This window comes from Salminus brasiliensis, chromosome 2, assembly GCF_030463535.1.
Source record: "Salminus brasiliensis chromosome 2, fSalBra1.hap2, whole genome shotgun sequence".
NCBI classification, from domain to species: Eukaryota; Metazoa; Chordata; class Actinopteri; order Characiformes; family Bryconidae; genus Salminus; species Salminus brasiliensis.
The window spans coordinates 13,397,857-13,415,702 of record NC_132879.1 but is presented as its reverse complement, the minus strand read 5'-3'; the positions used below and the strand labels follow the sequence as shown (position 1 = coordinate 13,415,702).

At 41.3% G+C, this 17,846-nt stretch overlaps 1 protein-coding gene across 2 annotated transcripts; it reads left to right on the top strand.

Annotated features, from left to right (window-relative positions):
- hars (histidyl-tRNA synthetase) lies at positions 1-16,981 on the top strand. 2 transcript variants are annotated; one of them, XM_072668222.1, is made up of 14 exons: positions 40-128; positions 2,554-2,945; positions 4,522-4,611; positions 4,716-4,835; positions 4,946-5,041; positions 5,969-6,094; positions 7,063-7,170; positions 7,443-7,541; positions 8,580-8,673; positions 12,167-12,294; positions 14,033-14,314; positions 14,465-14,581; positions 14,721-14,867; positions 16,746-16,981. In XM_072668222.1, the coding sequence occupies exons 2-14, from the start codon at positions 2,835-2,837 to the stop codon at positions 16,803-16,805; spliced, it is 1,578 nt and encodes a 525-aa protein (XP_072524323.1). In that variant the 5' UTR covers positions 40-128; positions 2,554-2,834; the 3' UTR covers positions 16,806-16,981. The 2 variants fall into 2 exon arrangements, with proteins under 2 accessions (XP_072524324.1, XP_072524323.1); XM_072668223.1 differs by lacking the exon at positions 2,554-2,945 and having other exon boundaries at positions 1-128.
- Positions 16,982-17,846: the final 865 nt, after the last annotated feature.

Genomic DNA, 17,846 nt, shown 5'->3' with positions numbered 1-17,846 from the left:
GTTAGCGACCAGTCCTGCGCCTCACTGAGAGCAGCACCATGGCCGATAAAGCGCAGATACAAGAAGCCATTAAAGCACAGGGAGAGGTGGTCAGGAAACTCAAGGCCGACAAAGCCAGCAAAGATCAGGTCAGTATGAGCGCACAGGTGCCGAAATACCTCTCTGTTTTCAACGTTGCAGGGGCCGTAATGTCCCTGTGTGTCTGCATGTGCCGGCCATCGTATGGGGTAGCTGGCTAGCTGGCTAGCACTAGCTAGCTAACGTAGCGCCGGTCTCTGCGGCCTTCTGCAACATTAATCAGCATTTTCACACAGATTATTCAGCTAATATAGCCCACATGAATATCAGCACCACTGTAAACATTTTACCGAGGCGGGCTTTGATTTTATTCGCCTTTTAAGCTTCATGGCTGGCTTTCATTTTTGAATTATCCGGTCCACCTTAAATAGCGCATCTGTTATATTGGTGTATGTTCTTGTTTAAGGTGGAACGGAAAATGTGGATTAGAGGATTAAGGGAAGGGAAGAGAGCAGGGATGCTCTTATTGTGTGTAGCTGAAGAAGTCATTTCTGTACAGTTTTGCTGTATTGCTGGCCAGCTGGGGGAAAGCTGATGCAATATCTCTGCCAGAGCTGTCAGCTCCTGACAGACAGACAGACAGACAGATAAACAAACAGACAGACAGACAGACAGACAGATAAACAAACAGACAGACAGACAGACAGACAGATAAACAAACAGACAGACAGACAGATAAACAAACAGACAGACAGACAGATAAACAGACAGACAGATAAACAGACAGACAGATAAACAGACAGACAGACAGATAAACAGACAGATAGACAGATAAACAGACAGATAGACAGACAGACAGACAGATAAACAGACAGACAGAGAGATAGACAGACAGACAGACAGACAGACTTGTTAATGGATGCTGATTGAAGGACAGTTAAGACTAGAAACACTATGTGAAGCACACAGGATCTGTCAGGTGTGTTTCAGTGAAGCTGAGAAAGCTGTCTGTAAAGAAGAAAAGGGGGGAAACATGCATTTACATTTAACACATTTATTTACTTATTAATTTTTGCTTTTACAAAAATCTTGCATCTCTAAAATGTCAATTTTAACTCAATTTAGTTCAAAGACTTTATTTCAAGTAACTTTGGAGCATTTCTTTTGGCCCATTCATTTTTGCCTGACAGCAACGATGTGGTGAACGACAGGTCTGAGAGACAGACGTGTGTGCAGCAGTTTCCACTATCACTATCTGTGTTGTTGTAAAACAGCAGTTCGGGGAATTTCCATGTTTTAAAAAGTTGAAGTAGAGCTGTTTATGGCAACAGTGGCCAACAAGTACAAACAGCAAATCAGTCGATTTTGGTACTGAGTTTTAGAAACAGATATTAAAGAAGGACTTCATTGATTTTTCAGAATTCCTGTTGAGTGAAGTGTTGGTGTGGTGTGTTGCAACAGATAAAACCACTACCTGCCAGTGAGCTACCACACCACGTGGGAGACTGGGGTTGATTCCCAGTCTGGCTGTGCTGTGCTACACTAATAAGAGTCCTTGGGCAAGACTCCTAACACTACTTTGGCCTAACTCTTTAATACCAGTAACCTCGAGTAAGTCGCTCTTGGATAAGAGTGTCAGTTAAATGCCTTAAATGTAAATGTAAGTAGTTAAGACCTAAATATACATTTTGGAGCATTTCTGTTGGTCCATACATCATCAGCGGTCATTCACAGCATATCAATTGGTTGGAGATGGTTAATTGTAGAGAAATTTGGGGGAATAAAAAAAAAAGTCATTACAAGTCATATTATATTCTGCATCTACCCCTCTGACATGAATTTAAGTTAGAAACATATTTTATGCTGCACTGTTTATTATAACTATCACACCACAATGTCTGCAGCATCAGGCAACATGTCTAATTAGGCATTAAACTCATAAGTTTCCCTAAAACAATGCAAATCACATCAGATCACTCTGAATGGCTTTATTTATATCCTTATCAATTAATTATACAGTAATACAGGAAAGGTTTACTTTTAAGTGGTCCTTTAGGATCTGTTTCTAATATTCAGTGATGATATTTACTGTTGATGTTTGTACTTGCAGGCCACTGTTGCCACACATCGTTGTTTTACAGCAGCTTGAATAGTGATAGTCACTTGAGGCTTGTCTGTCGAGCACCATATTTAGATCTAATGTGAATCTGGCAGTTGTTCTTTACATTTGGTCAAAGTATCCTCGTGAATGGACCAAAAAAAATCTCCCAAATGATGTGAAATAAAATCTTTTTACAATAAACAGTAAACTGTTTTCTCTTCATTCCAGCACTTCTGCATCACAGTTAGACCTTTAGTATTTACTGTGTCTTACTTTGGGTTTATGTGTTATGAGCTGAGGTGTGTGTTGGTGTGTGATCATTTTGATGATGTCAGAGTAGAAGCTGTAGTGTCCAGTCGGTTTTTGACGCCCTACTCTCATGTTTTGCTTCCTTTATTGCTGTGATGCCTCCCTTGTGGGCCGCGGCCCCCTAGTGATAGGGTTGCTCACCACTTTTCTCCTGTTCTTCCTGCTTGTTGCTGCGGAAACTGCCTCCCTACCTGTTGCCATCGTTGTGAACATCATTATCGCCATCATCGTCCATTGTGATTGGATCTTGAAACTGCTGTGATTTTGCTGTTGGACTACTGCTCCACACTCTATGTACTGGAATCGGACCTCTGCTGTGTGTACTGACTTTTCACTGACGGGCCTTCTGACACGTGGACTGTGCTGTCGTGGTCTTGAACCGCGTGCTGTGTTTGTGGACTAAAACATGGCAACGCTGGGGCTGGGATGTGTGCGTCTCTGTACTGGACTGATGGGACGACGTGCTGCACCATCTGTCCGCTCTCTGCGCTACCTCTGTGGAATGACTGTATCTCAGGTCAGAGCTTTCTTTTGCTGCACTCACTCACACACGCTGTACTGTATACAGACTATACTGCTCTGGCGTTTACTCATGTTGCACCATTTCTGTCTAGGCGTCAGGGCTGGGCCATAACGGAAATGAAAACCATTATTGTATGTAGAATTATCACTATCACACTAAACAACAGGATCACAATATTAACGCATTCTCATGGAAGCATTATAGTATTTTTCATTTAAGTCACATGAACTTTTACTAACTGGCATTGGTTGCCTGTTCTGCTGCATCTCAGTAGTAAAGTGATGGAGAATTAAAATATAGCTAATGCTAACTATGGAAAGAAGCAGCAGTGTGTTTGAGGGAAATAGCAACCCGCCACTGAGGAGGCTTGCAGGCGCATGCAGCCACTTCGTGTCCAGTGCCAGAGCACGTGTCACAACAATTTCCTCAGTGCGCATTTTGACAGCGCTACGTTAAACGAAAGTCATATAGAAATTTTGAATCAAAGGGAGGATCGACTCCACACCAGAGATTTCCTATAAAAAGGTCCCTTTATTTCACAATCTGCACAAACAAACTGAAAGCATACTTGGCAGAATGCTTGCTTTCAGTTTTACAATGAGACTTGCTGTTACTCACCAGTCACTGGATCGGGAGAGCCCTTCGATCCTGGTAAGAGACAGCCGTCTCAGTAAACCTCCGAGCTGGACCTGCAGTTTCACTCAGCCGACTTTTACCAGAAAAAGGAGAACCCCGTCCTTTATATCTTTTAACAAAACTAAGAACCTTACGTAGATGCGGGCGGGGGCCAACCGCTCCCACCAGGCACAGTCTTGCCTTGACCCTTAATTTCAGTGGTTGATAACAGCACCCTCAAGAAAAATAAGTTATATAATTGATTATATAAATGTTAGTTTACAGTATCACATAACCCGTGACTTAAAATAGCTGTATAGACCTGTTTCAACATATTGCCAATACATTATGACCAATTAGGCCCAATAATTAAGTTGTTACTGATTTTAAGTAATTTTTGTAATTTTGTTGGCTCATTCACAATTGTTTATACTAGCATGAGATTTCTCACACTACTCCTCACCTATCATCATAAATCGCTATGAATATCTCTATGGTTTCGGCGTCTGCTAAAAACATAATGCACAACTTAAAGCCATATCTGTGTATTTAGCGTACATTTCATCCCTGTGCTCTGGTAAAAGCAGATTGTCATTAAGTAGCTACAGGTATCTTTTGCACTGGCATAAGGAGACCTTCCCCCTGCTAAGCATATCTAATCCGAAAAGCATTGCCATTGGCAATACTTGTCTTCAGGGACTAGACAAGCTGTGTGTCTGCATTTTTACATCTGTCTCAGCAATGACTGCAACTAGCTAAATGCATTCATTAGAAGGGGTGTCCACAAACATTTGAACATGTAGCGTATGTAAGACATGGTAATATGTAGCCACAAAAGCAAATTGAAATTACATCAAACGTTCCAGTCCCGTTTAGGCATTAAGATGTTCAGAAGTCACTTCTTTAGCTTCAGCTGTTTTCTTTCAGTGTCTAATGTAAATTTGTAATGTTGCAGATTGATGAGGAAGTTGCCAAACTCTTACAGCTAAAGGCACAGCTTGGAGGAGACGATGGCAAACACACATTTGTTCTCAAAACCGCCAAGGTAAGACCAGCAGAAATATGCTGTTTGTATTGGTGTGCATGAACTGCCACATGTTTGAACATATATGATGTTTGCCTGATGTTTCTGTATGTACTTATGTGCAGGGGACCAGGGACTACAACCCCAAACAGATGGCCATCAGAGAGAAGGTCTTCAACACCATCATCAGCTGCTTTAAACGCCATGGTGCTGAAACCATTGACACCCCAGTCTTTGAGCTTAAGGTATGCTTGCCCGTCCTTACACGTTTGTTTTCAAATTAGGATTGCTGTAGCTTTACTAGCGACATGCCTGTAGGCTTTATGAATATTGTGTGAATATTTCCCCCCCACAGGAAACATTGACAGGAAAGTATGGCGAGGACTCAAAACTTATCTATGATCTCAAGGACCAGGGAGGAGAGCTGCTGTCTTTGAGATATGACCTAACTGTATCCTCTATTGTTATTTAAGCAGTTTTAAATCTTTTGTTTCTTCAGCAGCACTAAATAGACAGTGGTAATGCTAAACGTATACCTTGCAACATTAGCTTCCCAGACGAGGAACCTCGTATCCACAAGGATGATTAAGCTGTAAATACCTGCTTGTGTAATATGATTCATTAGTTAAGAAGAGGTGGTACAGTGCAGTGAATGTCTCGTTCACTGGGTGGATAATGTGTTGCAGAGCAGATGTTAAAAATGGGCCATAGTGTGAAGGAAGTAGCAGAATTTGCAGGTGTATCCAAGTGTACAGTCATACCGGTCTGCAGGAAATTCTTGTCAGAATTGTGGCAGAAAGAGGAAACTGGCGTGTTTCATGGCTTGTGACTTAAAGTCGCTTTGCTTCAGGCACAAATTGCTTCTAGAACTCAACGCAGCTCCTTCACCACCAATTTCTGAAAGAACTCTCAGCAGAAAACTGTGGTATGAAAGAGGCCTTGCTCCCTTCTGCTCAAGAATAAGATTTTCCCGTAGACTGGGATGTCTGCTACTGCTGGTAGACCCATATGATCGTACATTATGATACACCTGCAAATTCAGCTACTTCCTTCACACTGTGGACTTTGGTAACACGCATCATTAACATCTGCTTTGCGACCCATTTTTCACACTTAGAATGAGACATTCTCTGCACTGCAACACCATCTGCCATGTGCAAGTTGTTACCAAGTTAAACTAATGCACTAAATGCATTATTAGCTACCTTATACATCATGCTAATCACTGCAGAATCAGTAATATATGAGCTTTGTTTACTTTAGACTTTTGGGAATGTTATTCTGACCCTCTTGAATTAGCAGTTATATTATTGCAGGTTATTCTTGTCAGTTTCTTCCTGCTTCTGCTGTCCTGCTTCCTTATCTTCTCCCTGTTCAGGTTCCCTTCGCTCGTTACCTGGCCATGAACAAAATCACAAACATCAAGCGCTACCACATCGCTAAAGTGTACCGCAGAGACAACCCTGCTATGACCCGGGGCCGCTACAGGGAGTTTTACCAGTGTGTGAGTACAGTCATGTTATAAATACACAGATCAGCTATAACATTAATACATTACTATTTAATTACTAAATTCCTTGTTTCTACACTCATTGTCTATTATATTAGCACCACTTACCACATAGGAGAGCTTTGTAGTTCTGTAATTACGGACTGTAGTACATCTGTTTCTCTGCATACTTTGTTAGCCTCCTTTCATCCGGTTCTTCAAGGGTCAGGACCCCACAGGACCACCACAGAGCAGGTATTATTTGGGTGGTGGGTTGGGTTGGGTGGTCTCAGCACTGCAGTGGCACGAACATGGTGGTGACATGTTGGAGTGTGTTGTGCTGGTATGAGTCAGCCGGCACAATCCGACATAGCAGTGCTGCTGGAGTTTTTGAACACTTCAGTGTCTCTGCTGGACTGCAAACAGTCCACCAACCAGCAGCTTTGTATGGGCAGCATTCACCTTGACTACTGATGGACTAGAGGATGACCAACGTAAACTGTGCAGCAAAAGGTGTTCCTGCTTCTGGCTTTACTACTAAGGTGTACTAACTATATAGGGGTGTCTAATAGAGTGGGCTGTGAGTGGACACAGTGTTTAAGAACTCAACACACACTAACACCACCACCATTACGTCAGTGTCAATACAGTTCTGAGAATGACCAACCATCCAAATACCTGCTCTGTGGTGACCCTGTGGGGTCCTGACCACTGAAGAAAAGGGTGAAAGGAGGCTGAGTATGCAGAGAAACAGATGGACTACAGGCCGAACTTCAGAGTGCTTCTATATGGTATGTGGAGCTGATGAAATGGACAGTGAGTGTAGAAACAAGAATTAGTGTATACTAACAAATAAAGCTTATGTTAACGCAGGTATGTTTGTGGGGTCTTATTGAAAGCACTCAATGAGAGACACAAATGTTGTTGGGATAATGGTACGCATGTTCTAAAGGCTGTATTTCCGTCTTTTTCTCTCACTTCAGGATTTCGACATTGCAGGTCAGTATGACCCGATGATCCCGGATGCAGAGTGTCTAAAAATCGTTTACGAGATCCTAAGTGAATTGGACCTAGGAGACTTCCACATTAAGGTCAGCTGCCAAAACTTCTCCCCTTCTACCCCTGAAGTAGATGTATGTCTAGACATGTTTGGTGTCTAAAATGATGTGCTTTTATAGTTGTTTTCTGAAGCTATGAGACTAATCTAGCTAACGATCAATGGAGGTTTGTACCCCACCAGTTAACACTGTTCAACCAGTAGGTCAAACATGTCTTCTGATGTCCAAAAAAAAAAAAAAAAACAAAAAAAAAAAACATCTTTTGTCTGTCAGTCTGAGTTTGTCCTCTTACCATGCTGTCCCAGGTGAATGACAGACGTATCCTAGACGGGATGTTTGCAGTGTGTGGAGTTCCAGATGAGAAGTTCCGTACCATCTGTTCAACTGTGGACAAACTGGACAAGGTGAGAGAGCGGAGTGCAAAGTGATGCACAGGCTAGACCACTCTGCAAGTGTGTAGCTTTAGTGTTTTTTGTCTTGGAGGAACAACAGTGTTTGACTTCATGGTATGTCCCTTCTCGGATCCCAGCTCTTATTATTGAGCTATGCTAAGAAAAATACAGTTTTTCAATTTCAGCACCTCTTTAAAGCAGCATTATGTGAGACTTGATATTTCTTGCTCTTGGGCTTCCCCTACAGTCAGGGAGTGTAATTTGTGTTTGGAGCTACCTCTGAAGGACACTCTTTACACATGCATTTCTAAACAAGCTGAGAAATCTAGAACCGTTACTGACCGTGTAAGAAGCATGTGGACTGCAATTACAGCATTTTACACAAACGTGACGCAGCATTGGACAGTTCTCGAGTGCTTTTTTTCTGCAGTGTGCCAAACCCAGAATAGCAACGAGGGAGATATATTCCCCCACTCAGTGGAGAAACAACATGATTGTAAAGCTGTTCTTTTTAGGTAGAAATGCTACATAATGTTGCTTTAATTGACGAGAGTGAGCATCAAACTGAACTGAGTCTCTATTAGTTAAGATGATCTCAACACTAAACAGAGCCCCGTTTGTTTAAGTTTACTTACAAAATGGCAACTGTACAGGAAACATTTTAACATTTAGGGGAAGAAAGGCAGAAAGCACGACATAAAGTGGACACTGGTTATTACAGTGCTTTGTGTTCAGCTACAGTTCGCTATGTAATCCAGATAGCATTATTTTAACCACAGTAATATGTTATGAAAAGGGCACAGGTTGTGTTAGACCAGTTCCAGTCCTGCAGGGGTGCAGTTCTGCACAGCTGGGTGTTCTCCTGATTATAAGTGTCTGTTAATTAGCAGGCTCTTCATTAACCGGATGAAGTGTGTTGAGGGGGAAACTCTGCAGTGTTTTGGCTTTTCAAGACTAAAACATTAAAACACAATTTAAGCCAAAAACATAATTTGTAAGTAGATTTACAAGTATTTAACTGCAAGTGTGTGTGTGTGTGTGTGCGCGCAGATGCCGTGGGAGGATGTAAAAAATGAGATGGTGAAAGAAAAAGGCCTGTCTGAGGAAGTGGCTGATCAGATCGGAGAGTACGTCAGCATGCAGGGTGAGTCTGCTCTCTCTCTTTCTCTCTTTCTTATTCTCTCTCGCTCTTTCTCTCTGTGTCTGTCCTTCTCTCACCTTTTAAGCTCCTCCTACACTGCTCCTTTTCCTCCTCTGAGCTTTATAGGATTGATGGGATTTCCTCAGAACACAGCATCTCTGTCTAAAACTCCCTCCTCCAGACACTCCGTGTTTACTCTTCTCATTAAAACAGTATGTGCGTGTCCTGGAAAGCCACAGCATTGTAGTTTAGTGTTTTCCTGCTCGACTATAGAGGTTAACAACAGAGGGTTCAGACTGCACACCAGATCAGCTCATAATCAAGCCTGTCATGATCGGATGTGTTGGTGCGGGGAAATATCTAAACGGCGCAGGGACCACCACTCTTAAACACTTGATGCACTAAATAGTTATTATGGAGCCTATAACAAGGTGTACTGTTGCAGTGCTGTGGAACAGTGTGGCACCCTAATCTAAGGCTTTTGCCCTGTTTCCCAGATGTAGTCAATGGGCTGAAATAAAAAAAATGTGTGGGGTCCAAACATGCATGAAATTGAAGCCTGAACCCATAAATGCTATATGGATAAAAGTGTTGGGACACCTACTCATTTAATATTGAGTGTATCCTGCTTTTGTTGGAATAATGGTCTCTACCGTCAAGGGATGGCTTTCTACTCGATTCCAACATTCCACATCTCAAAGCTGGGGGGCTTTATACCCCTCTAGCCCACATCTGGCATTCAAGTATGGTGCCTGTAGGTTCATGTTTATCTGCTCCAGCGAGTCAATTCTATTGGCAGAACTTCTCAACAGGGACTAGACAAGCTGTGCGTGCATTTGCATATCTGAGTCTTTAATGGGTGCAGTAATGTTTAACCATAGCTGAATGCATTCATTAGAAGCTATGTTCAAACATTTGGATATATAGTGCAGCAAGTGATTCTGCTGTTCAGTCACTTGGGGGAGTCCTTTCTACAACCTTTGCTTCAGGACAGAGAACAATGCTTGTCTTCCATGCGTCCTGAGAGATGGTGGCTCAAGCCAAACTATACTTGAAGCACAAAGGGTTCTGTACTGAAATATAAGCTGGCCTATTGGTATTGATTGATTGATTGATTGATATTGATGGGGATGTGTGTCAGACTGATCGTAGCAGAAAACCTGGTTTGAATATCAGGTTGTTGGCTATGTGATTCGTTCTGTAGGATAGTCGCGTGTTTGAGTAGTTGTGGAGAGCTTTAGTTAAAAATATCAGTTTGGTATTGGCTGAGACTCAAGGTTTCAGTATCATTATCATAGTGAGAAGAAAAGAGCTGGATCATGCCATCTCTAACTGAAACGGCTGACTAGCTGAGCGGCAGAGTTCCTTTGAAGGTTTTGTTTACTGATCTTCTCAAGTTTAACTGATCTCTGCCTGCAGCTATCGTCTGTGCTCAGCGTGCACATCTGCTCTGTGCTTTGGGCTCCAAGTCCATGGCCCACTTCTAAGTCTATGTACTCACTGCAGATTTTCTTTCTGATTTTAGCTTCTATTGGCTCTCCCAAAACATCTTTTAAGATCAGGGTGAAAATTGTTCCTCGGAGGCTCAAAAAAAAAAAGGTCTCATTTGCATACTGCAATTGAGGGAAGTTTGTATTTATTTATTTATTTTTCTCTTAACTTAATCAGATGTTGTAAATGTGTTACAAAAGTGTAAATTGGCTGGTTACCATCAGCTGTACAAAGATAATTTCATCACATAACATGACTTAAATTAACTTAAATAAGCAGATATGGAAAAACCATGAGATATTTTAATAAAAATATATGCGAATATATAATGAGAAATATTAGATATGTTTAAGACAAATTTGCAGTGTATCACGTTTTACTAGTGAGTTCTTTTCTGCCCAAATGTGTATATTCTTAGACAGTACTGAGCTATAGATAATTCCACCATCAAATGTCTTGGAATAAAAATAAGGCTGAGAGGATTTTTTTTTTATCTGAATATTATCATGATGTCTAAGGTTTTTAGTGGATTATGATGTTTCTGAGTACTCTAGGATTTTAATGGAAAAACATATGTGAAGATTTGTGGTTACAAGGTCAGAAATAAAGGAATTGAGGGTGAAAAGCCCAGAATTGTTTGTGGTTGGAAGGGTTAAGCCTTCTCATTTTCACGAGCAGCAGTTAGCTCCGGTCTTGTACTCTGAGACGGCCAGGAGCTCGTTCTGGGATAAGCGTGTTTACATTTTTAAACAAATCCTGCAGTCTACACCTAGCCTAAAGCAGCTTTGCATCTTTGCCTCTATCCTTCACTGTGACAGGCTTATATAAATGCAGGCGAGAGGAAGGCGACTTATGGGAATAATTTCCTTTATTGGTCACTGACTATTACTGAAAGTTTCTCCTATGCTAAATAACATTTTGTTCTTACTCTGTTAGCTTACAGGGAGTGAGTCCTGAAGTCAGCAGATGGTCTCTCATCTCATGAACAGCAACCGTCGAGATCTGTCACATGTCTGTGTTTTAAGCATTAGTACAGGACGCTGCATGCTGGACCTTGATGCTGATTTTCTACCAGATTTGTGGTGTACATTTACACTTAAATCGATGACATTTAACAGATGCTCTTATCCAAAAGTGCTTTGCTGTTCACTCAGAATAGGTCCCTAGCTAGTGTGAATAGGCTGTCCAGAGAGACCATAGATACGTCCAGAGACAAAAGTCTGTATGGATATCTAGAAAAAAAGATGCATAATACAGAACATGTACTAAACTTGGCCTGAGTGCAGTCACAAGCCTTGGTCCAAGATTAGCGCTGATTTAAGTACTCATGGGTCTTATGATTGGACACCCAGGGGAACTTCGTTTCACCACCTTAGTACTAGAACAGAGAAAAGTCTAGATGCTTGTAGGGCGGCCACTAACGACAACCTTTCTAGCATTTAATCAGTCAATTATTTAGTCAATTAATGTAAACCATTAATTTTTCTTGAACGTTTAAATTCTTTCATTTTGGCAAAACTGTAAATAAAAGATTTACATATTAAGTACTAAACTGTAGGTTTAAACAAGAACTTCAGCGTAATAGTCAGCAGTGCAGCAGGATATTTACTTCACCCCTTATCGTAGTGTATGTGATCTACTGTATTTTTGCCATGTCCTGCATAACGACGTGCTTAAAATAATGGCAGAGTGTGCTGAACACACACACAGGCACCTGTTAATCAACGTAAAAGCCCAGATTCTTGCCATAACAATTTCTCTAAGTCACATATTCACTGGAAATTCAAAGGCAGCAGGCAGGTGTATATAATACTTTAACAACAAGTGAATTTAGCAGCAACATGAACAGTGGATTTACAACACTTCCCTATCAAAGTCTGATTCACACCTACTGTGGATGTGAAAGTGAAGTTGTGTAAGATTTGCTGAGTTATCCAGTGGTGAGGTAGGCTTTGCTTTCTGTGTACATGCGTGTTGTTTAACCTCTGGCACCTGTGTACTGCAGGTGGGATGAACCTAGCGGAGAAGCTGCTCCAGGACCCGAAGCTTTCCCAGAACAAGCAGGCCTGTGCCGGCCTCACTGACATGAAACAGCTCTTCAGCTTCCTGCAGCTCTTCCAGGTTACAGACAAGGTGAGGTTGGAGATCCTAGTCATTTTCCAAACGTGGTCTGAGCCTGTTGGAACTGGAATGTTTGTGATTTCCAAGTGGGATAGATCAACTTGGACAGTTCAGTAGAATTTCTCTTAGAAAGCCAGAACTTGTCAGAAGTTCTCAGAGTTGCAATTCCATGATAAGTAGTAAGGGCTTTACTTTTAAACTCTTCAGGCAGACATTGAGTTTCTATTTAATTTATCATACATACACTGGAACACTGATTCCCTTTAATTCCAAAGTGGCCGATTCTGTGTAGCGTAAAAGCTTTTTAAGCATTTTAAATTACTAAAAAACTGTTTTTATTAATTTGATTCATTTAGTTGTTTGTTTGTTTATTTGTTTTGGAGGGATAATTAAAACACCTGAATGCGTTGAGATGGGAACTCCTAACTATTTAAAAAGTAGTTTAAAATCACATCAATGCTCCACTGATCTGTAATGGGGGGAATACCGTCACAGTTGTTGCTACTCCAGGTCGGTTTCTGCCCTATGAAGCCACCCCCCCCCAGCTATGAGGCCAATGTAGCTAGTACAAATAATGTAAGCTAACTGTTGTCATTATGTCAACATGGTATGTCATATGGTAGCATGTTGTTATGGCTGTTACTACTGTTTTTAGCTATGTGATGTATTTTATATGAGGAAACCACATAAAGAAGTCTTAATTTGACTTTATTTGCAGTGGTTTTGGCTAATTGGAGGAGAATACGCTTCCATTACTCATTATCTACATTAACCTTGCAGCCCCAGTGCCACACCAACTTCACCAACTTCAGACAAGCAAGCTTGCTGAGGCTGTTCAACTGTACTCTGGGTAAAGATGGGGGGTGGACGTACATAATATTTTTGGCTGAACCAGCACTTGAGATTCAGCTCATTTCTTTCAGAATGGTTAAAGGCAGTGAAATAATGAGTGGTGAAGCAGAAGGATAACGAGTGTTGGCCCAGTTGTGTCTGAGCAAAGTATTTTTGTACTTCTGTGTATACAGTAGGAATGAACTGTATATGAACTTTCTTTTGGCTCCACATTTTGTAAAACAGTGCTGCATCTACTAGTTCCAAAAAAGGGCTGTGGCTTAAATAAAACGTTGATGAAGATTCCAGCTTTCATTGTCACTAGCTTTACTTTCAGGAAACAAATGCTTTCGTTGGCAATCCGACAGATTGCAGCACACTACAGGAAGCGTAGGGGGCGTAATGGCTTTTTGTTTCATTGGAACATGGAAGAAGAATCATTTGCGGCACAGATGAAACTTTATTAATTCCACCGTCAGTATCAGTAGGTCTCCGTCCTCTCAGCACATTTGTCAAATGCGCATTAGGGTTCTGATAACAAGCGTGTGGCGGGATGACTTGGTGAGAAAGGCCAGGGTACGAAGCAGGTATTCTGAGGCTTTTTTGCCTAATCCGTCACTGCAGCAACCGGGAGGTTGTGTGAAAATCCAGCTTTGACATGGAGTGCCAAAATATGGCCTAACAAAACTACAAAAACTACGACTTCAGCAGGACTGAATTAAGATGTTAAAAGAACATCTGGCAACAGAAGCAGGAGACAACAGAGAAGAAAGGCTAGTTAGATATGATTATAATTAGTACTTCAGTAGTAAATTAGCAGATTAATCCATTGTATCAATCACAGTTACTTTTTCACTGTCTCTCTCTCTCTCTCTCTCTCTCTCTCTCTCTCTCTCTCTCTCTCTCTCTCTCACTATAGGTGGTGTTTGATCTGAGTCTGGCGCGTGGGTTAGATTACTACACTGGCGTGATCTATGAGGCCGTGCTTTGTCAGACGCTACAGGCTCCCACACCAGCTCCCGCAGAGCAGAATGGAGCGGTGTCCGGGGACGAGGGCGGTGTCAGCGTTGGCAGTGTGGCTGGCGGAGGACGGTACGACGGCTTAGTGGGCATGTTTGACCCCAAGGGCAGGAAAGTGCCCTGTGTGGGGGTTAGCATCGGCATTGAGAGAATCTTCTCTATAATGGAGCAGAAGGCTGAGGTGAGTCACAAAGAGAAATCGCACAGTATATTTTGGTTCAGTGTTTTTTTTAAGAAATGGTGGTTTACTTTGTTTGTGGATCACTTTAATCTGTGCTCAAGAAAGGCCATTCTGGTCCTCCTATGAGTCTTATGGTCTTTTTCTTTGTAGTTGTCTGCAGAGAAAGTGCGCACCACAGAAACACAGGTTCTTGTAGCCTCTGCGCAGAAGAATCTTCTTGAAGAGAGACTTAAACTAACCGCTGAGCTGTGGAATGAAGGAATTAAGGTGTGTGTGAGAAGAGTGAAGTTAATTTCATTGTTTCTAATATACTATTGAATTGAACATATGAAGTACTGTATGTCTATTACTTTGTAACCGACCAGTCAGAGGTGTTTTTGACTGTATCCTCTATTGCTGAAAACAGGCTGAAGTGTTGTACAAGAAGAACCCGAAACTGCTGACTCAGCTGCAGCACTGTGAGGAGACGGGCATCCCTCTAGTGGCGATTTTGGGGGAGCAGGAGCTCAAAGAAGGAGTTGTCAAACTGCGCAATGTGGCCACCAGAGAAGAGGTATGAGAAGGGTTAACTTAACGTATAAGCTGTAGGACTGGTCCAAACTGAGTTTACAGGCTTTGAATGCTACCTTGGTGTACGCACATGTTCTCAAAACCACCATATCCAGTCATGTGATAAAGTTTGAACACACCATAAAAACCTTGGATTTTTGAGCATATTTAAACATCTGGACATTTGATCTTCATTAGAACAATGTTGGGAGATATAACTTAATACCTACAACTGCAGAAATGTATTTAAAAAATTGTAAAATGTAATTATTAAAAGCAATTAGTTTAGGACAGTTAGGACACCCCTAAAATGTTTAAATTAGAATCTGATGCAGCACATCAGCTGCAGATGGTTAGAACATGGTTAGATGGGATTTTGAAGCCTGTCTTATTTAAACCTCAGACATTTAGTTTGTTTTGCTCTTGATTGTTGAATGAGTGGTAAGGATCACCATGGTGAGATCCATAGAGCTTTGAGGCCTTCAGAAAGAAGGTTGTAGGTACATGTGAGTATGGGAATGGATTTTAAAAAAATCTCAGAAAACATTGAAATCAGATGTTCCTCTGTCCACAAAATCATTTACAAGAGCAACTGCCCACTAGGGGTGTGTGATATGTATCGTTTACGATATCTTAATTGTTATTTTAACAATGTGCGAGCAGACATCATCAAGTATGTCACTCACTTTGCAGAAACCACTCAAAAACACGCCTTCACATTCTTCAGTTCACATCATCACTGCGCCTGTTAGCCTGATAGGACAGACTACTGTGTATGGGCACGGGGTGTATGCAGCACGCTAGCATCGCCTACAAGTTCACCACAACACAAGCTAGTGTTTTGCCTGGGAGTTAAAAATGAGAAAACGAACTGCGCTTGGAGACAAAACACAAGCAGCAACACCCTGCCAGTCTGTGGCATTAGATTTAGGTTCTAGACCTGGCTCATCCTCACTGGCTTGGAGGTGGTTTTGCTTTGAAAACACAGAGGTTTCTCAAAACACTGCCTTCTGCAAACCATGACTATAATCGGTTGTAATTGAAGACTTCAATTTGTCACCATCTGCGAACTAACCTCAGGGCTGAATATGAAGATTATTAAAAACTGTGCGAGTCCGCTGCCCACTACAAGCCGAAACCAGCCAAAGACGTGTTGGACTGTAATCTGTGACTGTCGAATTCTGTGACTTCAGTGGGTAGTTTCTGAGATTTCTACTTGTGTGCAGTCACATATTCTGACAGGCCGACATTATCAGATTATGTGACTGCACTGTTTCTGCTAGAAGTGTAGAGGGGTAACAGAATATGCAAAAAGTGTGACCCCTGTGTACTTCTATAAGAAACAGTGCAGTCACATAATTAACCCTGTGCTTTAACTACAGAAAACAACTCTGAACTTTTTCACTTTTTGAGCATTTCTTTTGGCCCATTCATTATGAAAATTTAAAAACATTTAAAGAACAATTTCAGATTCAAATTGTCAAAAAGTGAAGGAGACAAGGTTTTTGTGTGACTGTGAAAAGCTGAAACTTGGCCTATTAAAGCTGGTGCATTTTTCATCACCTTATTCTTTAAGAGTAAATAATGTGTGCAATAGGAATCTGCTACTCATGGGAAGCTATTAAAAGTAATTACTGGAACCATCTTAGAATCGTACCCATTATTTCTTACCACAGCTGGACATTTATGCAGCGGAAATAAACAGCTTGAATCGTGATGTTGAATGTTGACCAGTCACTCATGCACAGCCTGCTTTTTTAGACTTAATTGATCTGCAGCTGTTTGCTTTGGTCATGTAGACCATATTGTGATGGGTCTTGGAAAAGTAGTCAGTTGCAGTGTTTGAAACCATTTTAAGAAACTGTGTGTTTGTTGTTCACAGGTGGACGTGTCCAGGGCAGAACTAGTCGAAGAGATCAAGAAAAGGACCTCAGACTCGTAGAGCTATTTACCATACACCAATAACCCTCTCAGCACACAACATTCAGACTTTCTCACTGCTTACAGAAACCAGATACGGTATAATTAAGCTTTTGTTCCATTCTGTCACATGCCTGTCTGAAAATAAATTTGATCCAAATACATCAAATAAATATTATGTCCCATCAGGCTATGAAAGCTTTATTACTTTAAGCCTTTAAATTCAATTGTGTATTCTTAACACCTTGATCAGAACTGGTCATTCAACTTGCAATTGGACAATATTTTGGGCAGCTAAGTCCTCATCTGATTGCAGCGACTACACTTTGTGCAGAGTGCTATATAAAGGTCTATAATGTGAACAATTAAATGGTCGGCAACAAAACTGAAGTAGGCTGTGGTATTCAAGTCATGATTGATTTATATTAATATGCCTAAAGTATGTTAAGACCCTTCACCAAACCATTACACCACCTCCACCGGCCTCAAAGATTAATTAGACCAGGCTATATTTTTGCCAGCTTCAGCAGTCCAGGTGAGCCTGTGGCCACTGCAGCCTCAGCTTTCTGTTCCTGGCTGACAGAAGAGGAACCCAACATGGTAAACCCTCTCTGTATTGACACTCACTAAGCCCTCTCTTAAATGTAGACTTAGACAATCCTATACCCATCTCCTCAAGTGAGACCTTGGTCTACGCTAGTTCTCAACCATGCTGCTCTAAGCCTTGCAGAGCGGCCACAGCGCATTTCCTTTTCATAAAGGTACTAAATGAATTTGAATACTGAAGTTTTTTTGCTATCTTTCTGATAAACTTCACCATGTAAGGACTTTTTAAAAGTTAAACAGTTAATGAAACTACTTCAGTCAATTTGCCAGTACTTTTGAGCTTGTGTAAAGAACACAAAAAAGGCTATTCATTCTTAATGAAGTATTAACACCGCAATCATATTTTCTCTTGTATGTCGTAGTTGTTGCTCTAAAAGGCAAACTTTACATGATGCACAGTATATGAAGTTTCTCTATTGCAGACTAGAATTGGGCTTTTGTTCCTCATCAAAAGGAG

What these genes read in the sequence shown, in the direction of transcription:
- hars (XM_072668222.1), top strand. Translation starts at nt 2,835, where the DNA reads ATGGCAACGCTGGGGCTGGGATGTGTGCGTCTCTGTACTGGACTGATG. An exon ending in CTTTGAGATATGACCTAACT is followed by an intron (nt 5,042 to 5,968) that starts GTATCCTCTATT and finishes CTCCCTGTTCAG; the next exon opens with GTTCCCTTCGCTCGTTACCT. An exon ending in TAGGAGACTTCCACATTAAG is followed by an intron (nt 7,171 to 7,442) that starts GTCAGCTGCCAA and finishes ATGCTGTCCCAG; the next exon opens with GTGAATGACAGACGTATCCT.